The sequence below is a fragment of the Sylvia atricapilla genome, chromosome 4, assembly GCF_009819655.1.
Source record: "Sylvia atricapilla isolate bSylAtr1 chromosome 4, bSylAtr1.pri, whole genome shotgun sequence".
In the NCBI taxonomy this organism is placed as follows: Eukaryota; Metazoa; Chordata; class Aves; order Passeriformes; family Sylviidae; genus Sylvia; species Sylvia atricapilla.
The window spans coordinates 69,627,096-69,644,034 of NC_089143.1; the positions used below are offsets into that span (position 1 = coordinate 69,627,096).

At 43.4% G+C, this 16,939-nt stretch overlaps 1 protein-coding gene across 4 annotated transcripts in view; it reads right to left on the reverse strand.

The window, feature by feature from the left end:
- The window catches only part of SLC4A4 (solute carrier family 4 member 4), a 141,151-nt gene that overhangs the window by 122,173 nt on the left and 2,039 nt on the right, over positions 1-16,939 (reverse strand). The window contains exon 1 of one of the 4 annotated variants that reach the window (XM_066318273.1): positions 5,087-5,206. The exons of 1 other annotated variant lie outside the window; for it this stretch is intronic. In XM_066318273.1, the coding sequence (XP_066174370.1) occupies positions 5,087-5,169 (83 nt within the window). In that variant the 5' untranslated portion in view covers positions 5,170-5,206. Of the gene's footprint in view, positions 1-5,086; positions 5,207-16,939 lie in introns of those variants that run through there. 2 more of the 4 variants (XM_066318278.1, XM_066318279.1) reach the window with 2 other exon arrangements.

Genomic DNA, 16,939 nt, shown 5'->3' on the forward strand with positions numbered 1-16,939 from the left:
TCATATGATGTATTACAATGGATACTTGGGAAAAAAACCATCAAACTACCACCACAGTAAACTATGCCATAAATCCATGGACATCTATATTGCTCAGCTCCAAACAACCTACCACTGATTGATTTACAGCGCCCTTTAAGTTATTGTTCTTGGAACACTCTTTTCCCCTCACTTTGCCAATTTAAAGAACAAAAACTCATCTCAATGTTTCTTCTTTTTCTCAGTTCATCTCAGCTCTTTGCACTTCACCATTTTTCTATTGTGATAACACAGACTCTATTCCTAGTGAAAATGTTTCCACTGGTTAACTTTTCATGTGTTGCCTGATCTTGCCTCTGCATGTCCACTTTTGATACACAGAAAAAAGCTACCCAGGAGTGGCTAGTACTTAAAATACATTGTATTTTCTCTTCTGTCACTTCATTTCCTCAACTCCTGATAGTTTTTAAGGACACAGTTTGTGATGTCCCACAACAAAGGTTGGCTTGGTTTGTTGTTTTGGGTTGTTTTTTTTTTTTTTCCTTCACCTAGGGCTTCACTTTATTATCTCATTGTCTATCCTGGGTCATCAGAAGTGTTTTCTTTTCTTTTCAATTAAACAGCAGCATCATTCACTGCTTTGGATTTTCACATCTCTTGGTCTGTCTCTCATATTTTACATCAACATTCCCTAAACAAACTATTGAAAACCAAACATTGGCAGGACACATTTAGCCAGAAATTTGTTCTCTATAAATAAAGCTTTGAGAACTTAATGACTTTTAAATAATTTGTTAGTTAACTCCAGCAGAAACAGTCTAGTTCAGAGCAAACAACAGTTCCCTGGGAGCATATGTAACTCCAAAAAGGCTTTGCCACTTCAGAGCAGTGTGAAGAGCAAAGTGCTCTAGGAAAAAAAAATATAGGAGTGAAAGTGAAACTGGAGAAATGTGTTGTCCAAGCCAAAACAAGGCAAAAAAATAAGGAAAAAGCACCCCTGAGAGGAGGCTGCTCTTTCAATGCTCTTTCCAACTCCACAGCCTTCTGTGCTGCAGCAGCTCCTGCGAGCACGGGCAGATGAGGAATACCCCCAGCATCTTTGGGATCCATCCTGGAGAAAGGGAGAAGCAACCTGAGCTGAAACGTTCCAGAGGCCATACACTGCACTGGAAAACCTTTGGATACCTGTAGGTATGAAAACCTTACCTGTCACATATCCAGCAACCAGGTCTAGTGGAAGGTGCCCATGGCAGGGCGTCAGTATGAGATGTCTTTTAAGGACCCTTCCAACCCAAACCACTCTGCTGTCACTCTAATTAGGAGCAGCAGTAGAAATGACAGGCAGACTCTCAGGCTTGTTAGCAAGTGAGAGTGATCTTTACTCTTTGAAATCTTCTTTTATAGACAGTTCTGATGGAATAAAACTTCATTGAACAGCAAACCAATACATCACCATCATTGGACAGTTAGGAAAAATACCCCTTAATCACTTCTTGCAAGTAAACAACAGGGAGACAAACACCACCTGCAAGGGTTGTTTTACTTTCTCCAAGGACTGTTTGAATTCCTCCTCACAGTTTCGCAGGCCACAATATCTCAGGCCAGTATGAGAAATCTGTGTGGCTTTGTTTCTCACAGATGCTGTGCTACTGCCTGATTTCTCGCATTTAGCATCCACACTCTGCGATCCCATTATATTGAGAGTCATTTCCCGCATTCAGCAATCACTAGGCTGTGTGTTTTATGTGAGGCAGCACCAGGAAGTTAAGATGAGAAACCTGCCCACAAGACCTGTTGCTGAAACCACCTATTTAAATGCCACTCGTGGTTACCTCCAGCAGCAGTCTCTAGCAAAGGCTGCATCCAACAACCCACATCCAAGCTCCTCTCCACAGGAAGGAGGCAATTTGGTGGGTAGGAGTTGAAGGCCAAAGAGTGCCTGGTACTCTGGAAGTACTGGGAAGGGCAGGCAGTGGAACCTCAGGAGAAGTGACCTGCAAGAACAGCTATGAGGACCAAGCTGTCACTTAAAAGTGATTAAATGTCAGACTGGACTCAGCTTCTCCAGCCTCCCAGCAAGCAAAATAAATCCAAGGCATATCAGCTAAAGGCTAATAGAAATTAAGGCACTGTATGAAATAAAAATGTGCAGAAACAATATCTTCTGCCTTAAAAACTAATAAACTCAGGCTTCACTTCAACATTTGTGTAGCAACAGGAGATGACTGTCCTGAGACAACATGCTCTGTGTGCTTTAGGACTCAGGCATGATGGAGTATCAACAGATATTTGGGACAGCATGTTCTGGTGGAGCATTTTAACAAAATATGAGTGCTGTCAAAGGGCAGGCTTTCATTTTATGCTTGTACAACTCCAGAATAAAATATTGCCTTTGGAGAATCTCACGTGTAATTTGATTAATACAAACACATGAGGACTATCTCCATTTCTCAAAGCCTTGAACTTTTGACTATGTTTTCCCCCACATGCGTGGTCCCACCTCAAAGCTCCCATCCATCCTCACCAAGGGAGGGGACATCTTCAGGGCACCTACCAGCTCATCCTCTGAGGCCAGAGCATTCTCTTACCAGAGCTACTTAGGCAAGAGCTACTCTCCAGGGCATGATGTCTTCCTGTACAGCCTTGCTGGTGGTGGGAAATGCAGCCCGGGGCACTGACATCCTTTGTTTCTCCCCTGCAGCCGAGGCAGTGTAAACTATGTTCAAGGACTGGTGGTATCTCCAGGCCTAACATGTAACTATTCCCATGGATAGGTGCCCTACCCATGACAGAGACAGAGAGGATATCAAGGCAGCAGAAGCTGAGGGACACTGTATTCTCATCCTTCAAGACAATGTCTTCTGGCCTTTTCTTTCTCCTTTTCCACCAATCTTACTTTGTGAGGTTAAATTCCAAGACTCCTCACTGAGTTGCTGGGGAGATTCCAAGGGATGTCCATTGCTGCTTGAAATGACTTCAAAGGATCTTTTTTCTGTCTTGTATTAATAGCTGGAATGAGGAAATTGGTTTGGATTTCATACTTACATCTGCTCCCCAAGTCTCTGTGCATTTCAAAACCCCATCTTAACCCAAGCCTCCTGCTATTAAGGACTCCTACTCCATACAGGCACTCACACCCATCCCTTTCCACTTCCCCACAGATCTACAGCCCTGTGTTCCAGTTGGCACCCAGAGGTACCAGAAATAACCACAAGAAAGGCTGCCATGAAACCTCCAGCCAAGTTTTGAAAATCCAGGAACTTGACACAAGCCTCTATGCTTAGAGGGCTTCAGCTGAAGGCAACCTGAACTCAAGCTAAAAAGGTTTGTGTACCAAGGATCAAATATCAAAAAATGTTAATGCAATTACCCTTTTTTTTTCCCTATAAAAACATGCAGGATAACAGTTGTTCAACAAGGCTGTTAGTGCATACTTGTAACAGTCTGCTGCTGCTCCTACTCCTCCGGTACTAGCTAATGGCTGGTTTTCATTCCTAAGTGATTCCCTCAGCACTCCCCCCCCCACCCCCACCGCCCCCCCCGAAGTCTATGCTACAGTGATTTTGGAAACTGGGTTAAAATGCAATTACTACATTCCCATGCTTTGGGGTGGGGAAAGAAAATAAAAGGCAGAAGAATGGCAAGAAGCAATGGCATTGGCAGCGAGCCAGCACTCTACTCTCCACTCTCTCACCTGTGCCACAGCCCCGAGTGCTCCCACAGCCATTCTTGGGAAGTCCCAAGGCAGGGTCAGCTGGGTGGACCCTGGCTACTCCTGCCCTCAGGGCTGTGCTGGAGGTCGGGAGCAGGTGGAAGATGGAGCTGGGGACAGGGAAGAGACCCTGAGCCGGGCAGCAACCCCTGCAGACAAGTAGTCTCTGCCCTGTGATTCTTGGGGAAAGCTGTAGCATCCAGATCAACTCTGCAAAGTTCTCCCCCAGGATGTCATTCCTGCGTTTCCCCTTACTGTGACACAAGCAATATATCCCAGTACTTCAGTCCCCCTGCTCCACTAAAAACATTTTCCATGGGAGAAGGAAAATATTTTTGTTTAGACATGCTGTTACTATTGTCACACTTAGAGTACAACCTATCATACCTTATCAAATTGCACACCTTCAGCAGGTAGATGGTTTGTGACGAGACGTTTACAAGTCTTTCCAGTATGGAAAAGGAATGACTCAAAGACTTATTTATGCCATGTCTTCCCAACTAGGTCTTTCTGAGAAACACAGAGCCTATTATACACAGCCCTTGCCTTCCTCTGCCCGTCACTGTTCCTCATACATGCATTTGTCACAAACCAATTCCCTTTTCTGCTCCTCTCCTTGGCATTGTTTTCCACAGTTCTCAGAATATCAGCTCCAATTCTGCAGCATTTGCTGACTCTGCTCCCAATGAATAACTGCAGGTTAGAGTTGGGTCGTTATGGCTGTAGATTAATGCTGAAAAACATTCAACAGCTTCTGAAACATACAGAGAGACACACAGCCTTTCTCTTCCTAACACAGAACATAGTATATCTTGCTATCCCAGTGTTCCAGGGAGATGTTATACCACTCCTCTGAATGATTTAAACAGATCAGAAAGTTGGCTCCACAGGAGCACCTGCCACTGACAACAAGCCACAAGGCTGATGTTATCCGAGAAGTAACTGTATATGCTAGCACAGGCTAGACAGATCACACAGATGATAAAAAAATGAATTTTCATGAAATCACTCTGTCTTCATCCACATAGCAGCAATTAAGCAAGCAGGAACACACAACAAAATGATAGGTTTCTAATGGATATCTGAATTCTTTCAGACTTGTTGCAAGGCACAGGATTGTGAAAACCCCAAAGCTGGCTTTCTGAGGACTCGCCAGTTCCTAAATTCTCTGGAAAGCTCTCCTGTTACAATAACAGAACTGGTGCAAAAGATGTTGCACCTGAGAAGAGTCTTATCTGGGTCATGACCTCTATCAACAGGAAAAACCTGGTGAAATATCAAGTCTGGCACAGAGAGAAAAAGCAGAGCTATGATTTCAGACTGGAGATCATTATACCCCTCCTCATCAATTCTGCCTTTCAGTGTCACATCCCAAACCAGGCTGCCCAGACCTACCTCCAGTCCCTCCACAGATCCAGCTGTCCCATAGGTTCCTTAAGCAGGAGAACCAACTGCTCGCAGCAGCTCGCCTTCCACATTTGCTCCAGTTCAGAGACGCAGAGCGCAGCAAACACTGTCCCACTTGGACAGACACTCCAGCTCCAGGCCTGTATGACATTTACTATAACCCACTTCTTCCCACCCCTCTGCCCCCCCAGTGAAAGGGATCAAAATAGTTTCCCCCGTGACATTTTGCTTCACTTGCCCTACAGGCTGTGGGAGCGTCTCCATTAAAGCCCTTAAATCCAAGCAAGAGCAGCAATGCCTGCCACCATCAGGGTAAGCCCCGAAGTGGGGGGTCACCCCATGAACACCCTTTCTGCTGCTGGCACAGAGGGCATGGGGTCCAGGACAACCTGCAATACCCCACTGCTACAATTTGCTCTGCAGATGCCGCAGGTGAAAGGCGAGCTCTTTCCCCAGTGACGCAGTAAGTAATACGTGTTGGCTGCCTGTCTGTGGGCCAAACTGCCCATCTTGGGGTTGACCTGAGCACCCGACCCTTCACCCCGCTCACCTCAGCCCATCCCTCCCCTCATGTGTTTTTCCTGGAAACATGGTCCCTCCACAAGCCAGCCTCACGTCCTGCTGCGTGCCCTCCCCACACTGCTGCCATGAGACCCCACCTCAGGGCAGCATGCACGGACATGAGGACACAGCACAACTGCGAGCTCGTGTTTCAGCTCTGAACTGCCAACAAGCAGAAGCAATAACGAGAAGGGAAAGCTGCATTCAGACCCAGATTAAGGCCAGACAACACCTGCCACCAAAAAGAAAGAGCTGGCATGGGAAGCTAGGATGTACATTTTCTTGATGTACAGAAGCACTGAAGACATTGGAGACCTGTGGTTCAGCAATGGACTCCACAGTGTTCCTCCCTTACATCACTTGAGTTACTCTTCATTGCACCTACTTTTGCCCTCATCCTGGTTCTGAACCAAAAAGCAAAGGCTTGACTACTCATTCAAAATGCAAGATATGCCTCCACGAAACCCTTATCTCAGATACTAAGATGAGTAAAATTTTCTAATTATATTAATTCTCCACAGCCAGCTCTCTTGGAGCATAGAGTACACCTTACTTCCAGTTCTACCTAAACCCATCACATACCTTACTCAGCAGTTCGAAGCAAACGGAGCATGACTCTGTTTTCAAGGCAAGCATATGAGATAAAATACTAAACCCAAAAGCTGTTCCCAAGGAAATCCCTTTTCCCTTCTGTCTCAGACACTGCAAGTCTCTAAGAAAGAATTAACTCGCAGCATGAATCAGCTCAGGTCACATATGACTGAAGCACTGGTTTTTGCCTTTCCCTTTGAAGTCCTGCCGCAGGCATAGCTGTGGTAATGCAGGTGTTGGCTGCAGTGTTTGGCTACTCCTGGGCAGCACCTGCCAGCACCCTGCTTAGCCCCAGAGCCTGCTGAGCTGCACAAAGAGGCTCACAGCCTCTGCTCCCTAATGCTTAGGACGGAAGTGGACCAGGCACATGGGGAGATGCTCTCACCTGTGATGGACAGGTACAAAGAGGAATGGACTTATTCATCTGCCATCTCCAGCATGGAAAAAACAAAACCAGTTTAACCCCACTCCAGTGCCTTTCCCATTTCCTTCTCATTCCAAAGCACCTCTAGGCAATGGAAACTCATTATTAGCCTCCAGTTAAGCCTCAGAAGAAATTTTCCTTCTGTAATTAACTCTTCACAACATTCACTTTTTCCTGCTACCTTTTTGCTAGAACTTTTGGGAAACAAGTTTGAAAATATTTTAGAACATTATTGATTTAAGGAATGGTACTAAGTGATAGAAATGAGAATGGAAATAAATTCTAGAAATAAGATTCATACCAGCACATTAAGTGTGCAGTGCAAGAAACTTAGCCAGGTTTTTGCCCCCTCAGTAATGCAAGGACAGTGTCTCCAGGAAGATGTATTCTGATGTATACTGGTTTAGGAAGCAGAAACATGACAGTGTTTTCATACCTGGTACAAATGAAGTCAGTACTGCCAAGTTACCTGGGAACATACAAGTCTGATACACCTGAACAGGTAATCACAACCTGACAACCAGCCCATCAGGTTATTCTGTTTTGGGGGGTTTTTTTCCGCTTTGGAAAGCTGGATTACCCTCTTACATTAACTTGTATTTGGGAACAAAGCCAAAGCAATACTGCTCCTAGTCCAAGAGCACCTAATGAAGAACTGAATCCTGTTCAGTCCAAAGGCACAGGGTAGAAGAAAAAGAATGAAAAGACACAGAAAAAGAACACAGCAGAGTATCCAGCAATTTTCTCTCTTTTACGGCTTAAGGATTTCAGTACATTGGAAAGAACTTACTGTTGATGTAATTAAAACTCTGTTTGAAAAGGGCAGTATTCTGAATTCAGGGTGCAGCCATTGCAGAAACCAGGAGAATTTTAAATTCTTCAGCTCCATGGAAATTAATACCAGGTAGGGGAGGGTGATTTATAACAAACCAAGCTATTTTTAACTGCCTGGCAAAATGTACATTTCTCGCTTCTACAGCTAGCACAGGTGTCAAACAAGTAATGGTTCATACTAAGACACACTGTGGTACTGAACGCTCCAGATGTGCCCTTAAAGAAAAGTTGCAGAAGGAGATGCAGAGGTTAAGTGAAACCAAATTCCTCCTCTGGAGAGCTTGCTTCCAGCACAGGACATATTAAACCTGCCCCTGCTCAGCAGGGCACATGTCGGGGAGCTAGTGCAGAGCTGTGATGGGAATACACTCCAGAAGGGGCAGCTGATCACCAGGACCCTAAGACTGAGCAATGCCAGACTCTACTCCTTGCTCTGTGTCCCATTCCGCACTCCTTTATCCAAGGCCCTCTTTGGAAAGAGGAGCCTGGCCCCATCCTCTTGAAACCCATTCCTCAGACATTGTATGCACTAATTAGATTCCCTCTGTTTGCACCACCCCATCATGCCAAGCCTCTGGACATCCTACCAGAGAGTTTTGGATCTCTTCCACAGGAATGACGGGCGGACAAGCCACATCCGTGCTCAGGCCAGCTCAATCCCTAGCTTTCACCACGTGTCTATATGGCCCATTAAATCCCTACTGAAAACATAAAGAAGCACAACATGCTCTTGGAAAAAACATAGTTCAGTCCCAAACATGTTTAGAGGTATTTCAGAAGGAAAACAAAATAAATCTCTTTTATCTGTTGGACTTGTTGAGGCAGCATTGAAAACATCTATAAAATACACTATTCCATCCATTTGTTTGAAAATTAGTAGTTTATATGGATCCTGTCCACAAGTCTGAATACTTTTACTGTGCCCTTGCTGAACATACTTCTTTCATCTGATTTTTGGTCAGTATTGAGGGATGGCTCTCAAGAGGACTTGTTGACACAAGTCAGCACTTCAGGTCTCTCTCTCTCATGGGGTTCTGAGATTTGGCAATTCTGTATCTAGTACTTACTTCCTATTACTTTCTGCCTCTTAATGATCGTCTGGTTAGTAAACTGATTATTTTTCACTTGCATCAACTTGTATTGGTTCCCTATTGGTGGCAAGATATTGGTTAAACCTGTTACGTGAGGCAACTCAGTCCAGAGCATTCTCCTTAGATTGTCTCAAACCAAGACAACCCCCAAAATTAACACTGATGAGGAAAGGGGCGGGGGGCCAGGATTTGAAAGAACACATTTGCTGCTGTCTGTAGAATGAGGATTCTAAAAAAAATTCTAAAATCCTCTGAGAAGGCATTTTGAGAACCAAAGAAAGGAATTAATTTATTTCTGTTATTAACTTGCCTCTTGGTTGATGTGCTAGTGGGACCAGGGTAAAAGACTCTGACTTGAATTTCGGAAATCACCACTGGCTCACCCAGAACCCTGCTTGAGTTTCTTAAACTTCTCCATGCTTTGATCTCCACAAATGAGAAGCCAGGAGAGCTTCCTTCTCAGAGAGCTGAAAACTGACAAGCACAACAGCCCTTGAACTGGAGGGAGAGCATTCACAGCCCTCCATTTCAGCCATTCCAGAGGGAGTGCTGAGCACTGCCTTAAAGGTCCAAATTTATTTCCTGGAAAATTTGGCTCAATTGATCCATTTACTAGTTCAAGGCTTTCAAAAATGAGGGCTCGTTTTAATTTTGAGAATTTTCCTGTTAACAATAACAAATCATGTGGTTCTTCAGTTACAAAATTATTTCTTTTAGCACTTCCTTTGTGATAGAGGAAATCACAGGAAGAAGAGACATGAGAGACATGGGAGACTTACAAGCTAACCACATCTCCATATACATCCTGTCCAATACATGCCTCACAGGAACAAGGTCACACTCAGTCCTGTTGCTACTGCTGCAGGAGGCAGGGAATGGACACATTGTTAAAGCAGGTAATTTTGCGAGACCTTTTATATAACAGTTTCCTAAGAACGATTTCACATTCAGGATACAGAACAGATACTTGAAATGGTTCCCACTCTTGTGTCACCAGCAATTTCATCAAAAATTCCTGCTTTGTTAGTTGCCTTGCCAAGTTCCCTAATATCAGCAGAATACTTACAGGTCCATGTATTCCAACACTTCTTTGTGCTTTATGGCTTGGGCCCCATACCCACATGCTACAGAGACACATGTCCCTGCCCATGACAGGAGCTTGGAACCAGGTGAGTTTTTAGGTCCCCTCCAACCCAAACCATTCCAGGATTCTATGGTTTTGGTTGCAAAGTAGCACTAATCTCATAGAGTGTGTGCATCGCTCACTTAAAATTTCTTGCAATCTAATTAAAAGCAATTATAATTAGCTCTGTAGTATTTCCCTTCACACTTTTGCCTAAGTAATCAACTGAAGACACCAAAACTCAATACACAAGGGGATTTATCCAGGATGCAAAGACATAAAAAAGGCTCCTTCCTCTCGGAGCTGACATCCCGTTGCCACATTTGTAGAACTGCCACCGGAAGCCTGTAAAATGTTACGTACCGTAAATGTCATGGGCTGAAGTAGCTCAGCCTCAGAAAATAGGGATCATTTGTCTGAAGCCAAGGAACTTGACCAGTGCTTCTTTCTGTCCTGCTGTGCATTATTAAAAGGTCACCAGAAACAAGAGCTCTGAAATGGTCTCTGCAGTTCTTTTTAGCAGGATTTTTCTCCTCCTTCCTGTACTGAAAAGCAGGGAAGTTTTTAACTCAATTTAGTAAACATTATCTCCAAGTCAGAGCTGGCACCCAGTGAAATCAGTGGGGGAATCCATTTCTCTTGAAATCACTTTAAATTCTTTGCTAACTCAGACAAACACCAGGTTAAAAAACTTGCCGAAGATTTTTCTTACTCATCAACCAAAGAGCTGACATTATTCCATGCTCCTTGCCTTTGAGTGGTCAGACATTTTCCATGGCCACTTAACAGCTTACTGGAAAATCCCCCCACTTCCTCCGACCCACCAAATTCTCTCTTTGATGACCCCGAGAGCACAAAGCAAAGTTAAACTTTTTACCAGAGGATTTTTCTGGGTGGAACGGAGTAATCTGCTTTTGGAAGAAGAATAGGCAGTTGGCCAATGCAGGAATGCTGCTGCAGGCATATGAGTGGTTTATCTTCTGTTTGATTTCTTCTGCTAAGGGATGACAAGAATGGATTTAATAAATCTGCATAAACACATGAAAGAAGCACGAGTCTGGGGTGATTTGGTAAGCAAAGACAACTCTATGTTGTCAGCCTGGATGCTCTGACACAGTGGAACATTCATGTTATAAAATGCATCACTACAAAGAAAGCAGTCATTCTTTTAAGACGAAGAAGCTCCTAACTAAGCAACAAGATGGAACAAAGTAAGAAAAATATTCAATTTTTTTTTTTTTTTGTTGAAATATTTTATGATTCCTTTGCACGGAAAGAAGATGAAATCCTTCAAGGATACCATGAGATCAGACTAAAATACCAGGCATAAAGCTTCCTACAAGAACTTTCACCAGTGTTTTAACTAGGATGTCTGTTCCTTCATGCCTACATGGCTTCAACGCTGTTTTCCAGCCTCAGCTCTCTACTTCTCCTCAAGTCTCTACTAGAGCCACAATTACTTCCATCCCTTATCTCTACACCTTACTTGATCTCTTTGATGAGTTATGCAATGTTTATCCACCATTTGATCTTCTCAGATTGTTTCATAGCAACAGACAACAGTTTATGGTGGATATTGTGCGAAAACTCTCCAGCAGAACATGCCTATGAATCCTGCTGGTTTCTTGGATAATGTTACAGTCTTTGGAACAATAATGCTGGCTAACAAGTAATCTTAATTTTATGCTAAAATTAGAGCAGTCAAACATTATTTATTTAGAGTCCGCTGTTTTTAGCGAATACTAGGAAGCAGTGAAAATGTGTCCCATGCACACTGAAACTGGTACAACTTCATCCATGACACTCATGCAATGGCACTTGCAAATCGGAGCAGTCAGAGCAGAAAACACTGCATGACAAGTACACCGAGGAAAACATCAATGTGCCCACCACATTCCTTGGACTGAACACCTTTAGTAAAAGGGAGACCCAAACTGTTGGGACTTGGATGCAAAAGAGCTTCTCAGAGTCATAAAGAAAACCATGTTCAAAGACCCTTAAGGTAGTATGGGAAAACACAAAACCAAATTCCTCCAGCTAAGTCCCAAAGTGTTGCAGTTTTGAAAGCTGCTGCCTGAGGCCCCTCCATCTCTCAGGACAGAAAGTAAGTAGAGCAATTCAGGCATTTATTACCATATCAGGCAGGCAGACAAAAGGCTTAAGTGATGTTTAACATCCACGTTTATTTTGTGACCAAGCGTCCTGGAAGTGTTGAAACAACAGCCTGTCTTTGGTTTTATACGGAGAAGTGCCTAAAAGTACAAGTATCCAAACTTTGCAGTTTTCTAACCTTTCCTGGTAAAGTCCCATCAACTGCTAAACAGCATATTCCCTCTTCCTCAGTATGTCCTTCATAACCCTTGCACGAGTCCTTGCATACAGAAGGGTCCCCAAATCTCTCCTGCAGACTCTAGGAGAGATCCTGAACACTGAGTTTGTAATCCAGTGTCTTTCTCCCTCACTCTGTAAGGGCTTCATTAAGTCTGGCCTCTATTTATGATGTCTCTCCCATAAGATACTTTTCAATTTACACATCAGTCATTTTCTCATGCCTAACAAGGGAAGTGAAGGTTTTGCAATATAAGACTTCATCAGTATATTCCGATTTCCTGCTGCTACTTAATTTGACTTGTTTGAATAGGTCATTGACTTCTATATTTATTCCGTCTGTATTTCAAATGAAAATGCAATTAGTTTTCAAATTAGCTGCTAAGGTTTTAAAACAGAAGGGCCCAAGTATACAAAATAATCAGGCACAGACACATTCACCCATTTAGTTTTTCAAAGCACACTTGGTTCACAGGGTAAGGGCATCCATGAGATTCCTGATCTGTTTTCTTCAATATGGATTGGCACACAAAGTAAAAAATGCACTCCTGATCATCTTACAAATATAGATAGATCGATTTCCATATCCACTGCACCATCGTGATATTCTATAATATAGAATATCCTCCCAAAATTAGATTTTACATCACCAATATTTACAATTTAATTCCTTGCAAAGAAACAAATCTTAGATAAGGAATATCCCATTCTGTTCTAAGATCTTATGCCATCAGCACACAAAGGGGAAGGAAAGGTACGAACTGTTCAGATACATAAACTCCTTTTCTACGGGAGAAGCCCTGGAGCTTCTGACTGTGTAAATAAATACCTGACTGTTATAGAAGAGCAAGGACCAGAAACAGGTTCTCTGCCACATTCCAAAAATAAACACGGCTGTTTCATCCCCATTATCAGACGTACCTGATCTGAGTCTCAGCAGGGGCCACTTGTCTGAGCAAGCAACATCACGTCTCAGGACTGCAGAGCTCTCATGACCTTTATTGTTATTACTGTTATCAAGGACATCACAAAACAGTCTTCCTTGGAAGTGCAGTTTGGCTCTGATTTTCAGCTGGAGGAAGGATTCAATTTTTCCTTTTACTTGTTTATTGTTGTAGGGATCAGTGCTTTTAAGGTGTTTCATGTTACAATTTTTCACACAGAAATAGATACTGACTCACTGGAAGAGGACAAAAGCAGGGCACTTGGTATTCCTAGCTACATCTTCACCATACAGGCTACAGATGTGGAATTCTAAGCCCTGGAAAAACTTGTTTTTCATGTTAGGAGACCCTTGCTTTCCTCTCAACAGTTACTCTGACCACATTCAGTCCTTCAAACCAATAAATACAGGGAAACAAGAGGAACTTCCTTCTCTGCTGGAAAGAGCAGAAACTTAGTTCCCAGTGCTCAGGATCTGTTGGCTGCCTTGCCTCTCCCGTTAGAAGGCTCCACTCTAAACTCTCAAAACAACTCTTGAAAGACACTTTCTCTAACAAGAAAGCAATTTTTGCAAGGGCAGGACAGGAATGACAAGACAAGGGTGAATGGCTTTAAATGGACACAGGGAAGGTTTAGATTTATGAAGAAACTGTTCCCTGTGCAGATGGTAAGGCCCTGGTTTCCCAGAGAAGCTGTGGCTGCTCCATCCCTGCAAGTGTCAAAGGCCAGGTTGTACAAGGCTTGGAGGAACCTAGGCTAGTGGAAAGTGTCCCTGCCCATGACAGGGGGTGGAGCAAGATGTGCTTTAAGGTCCCTTCCAACTCAAATGAGTGTGGGTGGCTATTCCTACCATGACTCTGGGACTGTAAAACATGAAACCAGAAAAAGGATGAGCTGTCTGAGGGAGAGTGTCGGGCCTCCCAGTTACCCCCAGTCTGGGGGCCTGCCCCCTTCTCCCGTTCAGCATCACCACTGCCTTGAGCCCCAGCTCAAGACCCAGGTCTGGGTCAGGTCAGGGGTTTCTGTGCAAAGCATGTGCTGACAAATGCAACCCTGTAAGGAGCCCCAAGCCTTATAGGGCTTTGCCTTAAAACCTTATTTCCATTTTCCACAAGTAACAGAGTGTCATCAATTCATTTTAAGCTGTTTTCCTAGATCTACTTTATGTTATTTTCCATTAAATGGCACTAAAGGATGTGTTAAAGGTAGGATGGGATGTAATAGGCCTTAAATATTTATGGCCTTTGTACTTATTACAGATCTCAGGCCTCCTATACAATATGTGCCAGCATCTCCATTCAATGACAAACATTGTCAGCATTCCAACAGGAAGAGTTTATACCTACCTCAAGTTAATAAATCAAAATTACCACATTAGCCTATAGATTTCTTTCTAGTTTAAAGGGGCTTTAGAACACTGTGCAAGGAAGAGAAATTTCCTATTGCTAAACCAGTGTGTTTATCTACAAAAACAGAGTCAGTAAATAGCACATTAGAGAGAAGCCATTCTGGAATGCAGTTGGCCAGAAATGAAACACTACAATTAGCAGGAAATTCTAACAGTTTGGTGAGAGTGTTCTGCATGACACTTACAGAAATAGACTTCAGCTTGCATTTAAATGCCGGCCTGATTCTCAAAACCAGGCAATGCTGATGTCTTCATCATGTAAGTAGATTCAAAGCTAACTCTGGGCAGAGTTAAAAACAGAAAGCCAAATTAGCCATTAGCATGGAAAATCACTTTCACTGCTGTATTTTTATATTCTGTCTCTCCATTTTTGGGCTGCAACTTCATATTAGAATAAATCAGCTGCTAAAATCAAACTTCAGCACAGCACTCTGTCCTTCCTAAGCTCGTTCTGCTGCTCATTCCCTGGAGAGCTTTCTCATGTGCTCTATTCACTCTTCTTGCAGTCAAAGCTCAGCAAGCAAGCAGGAATTTGGGCAGAAGAATTTTCCTGCAGCTTACACAGCAGAAACACCAGTGTTAACTTCCTGATGACCCTCCTGCACACCTAGGCAGGGCACAGTTAGATTCTCAGCTCTGTGATTTCTATTCACACTTTGCCCAAGTGTTGACTAGTTTGGGAGCACAAGGTCAACAATGGCAGAAGGAGAGGCACACTAGCTCTAGGGAGACAGCAGGTCTGCAGACACCTGCGAGGCAAAAATCCCCATCCCACATGGCTGGCATCACTGCCCTTTTCCGACTTGGGATTAGCATGTCATTTGTCTGTGCACCAGCTCTTCCCACCTAGCATCTCCACCAGCTGTCAGAGACTCTTCCCAACCCACGAGGCAGATGGCTCTGCAGCTGGGATGCCTATCACTTGCTAGGCACTAGCACTTGGCAAGTTGCTGGAATCCCTCAGCAGGACCATAATAAGCACAGGGCATGACTAAACCAGAAGTGCTGTTTTCCAGAGGCATCGTGCCATAACGCATATGCCACAAAGAACTTAAAAAAAATGTGACCCACATTCTCTTTCAATTCCTTACTCCTCTCCCAGTAGCATCTCACAGCCAGCAAGCCCTGGGAAGCTGTTTTGGAGGCAGTTCCTGATAGGACAGGGAGGTGAGTGTGTCACCCACAAACAGCACACAACAGGGGTCTAAGCCTTGATCTGGCCAAACAGCACTAAGCATGTAGAACTGTTGGGAGCACACTGTAAAAAGCCCCAATAGAATGACATCTTACACCACATCACTGTGTAATGTAACACATGTGTAATGTTACAATGTTACAGCCTTCTAGCTACCACTAGCTCCCAATAACTGTCCTAATAATCTTTGCACATACATGAATAACGAAGACTTTGAATAGTCAGTCAGGAATTTTTAACAAGGAATGCCAAGACTGTGAGTTGGAAGGGCAGGGTTAACTCTCCCCTGAAAGGCAGGGGACATATGTCACCAATCACATATGACATCCTTGGCACTCTTTGCAGGCAGAGGAAACAAAGAGCTGGATGCATAACTGCACCTAAAATTATACATCTCAGGCAAACCTGAGCTAGCCACAAATTCCTGCAGAAAACACTTAATTTTCTTTGGATACAAGTAATTTGCAAATATTATCCCAAACTGGTGAACAAAAATAAAAACGAAAGCAAGTCATAGTCCTTAAAGCAAGATATTCTGACAGGTGATTTTACAGGATAATCCAGAGATCTCACCAGTCAGTATCATAAACTTGTGTCCAAAGTGGTGATGCAACATGCACAGGCACATACACACAGATCCAAACTGTTTTTATGAAAAGAACAACAAAGTGAAAAGACAGGATTTTTCCTTTTAGATGTCACGCACAATTTATTAAAACTGGATTTTGGAAGAATTCCAATTCTAATTCCTTCCTCTCAAAGAACTCCATGTCTTAAAAATACACAGTGTGTCATAAGCACTCTTTCACTTGTCCTTTTAACTCCTAACCAGGCAGGCAACTAGCAACGGCCTTGTTTTAAATGCATGGTAAAAGGCAGATAAAATGATATAAAATGGCCTGTTTCAGTTCAAGGAAGCCAAACAGTCAAGTCAAACAATACACTTATAGTCTTTAAAACAAAACCCTTCAGTAGGTTTTGAAGAAGTGTCCTCTGCTTTTTCACTTACAGAAAGAAGAAAAGATGGACCCTTTAAGCTATTTCAGACTGTGTGCCTGTGAGTACTAATCATATTAAAACCCCCCTTGACCAACATCTTTGTCATAAAACTAGGCCAAATGCCATTTGGAAATCTTTCTGTTAAAAGCACTTTCCTTCAGGACACAGCTTCAAACCATCACCTACAGCCAAATACAACCACATGACCTTCCCTGACCCCTCACTCCCTGCCATCCCCACTCGCAACAGTGTCAGCCTCAGCAATTCTGAGACTGAACTTAGCAATTCTGCTCCTTCCAGCCAACAACAGGAATGAAGTTGGACCACACATCTCCACAGAGAACA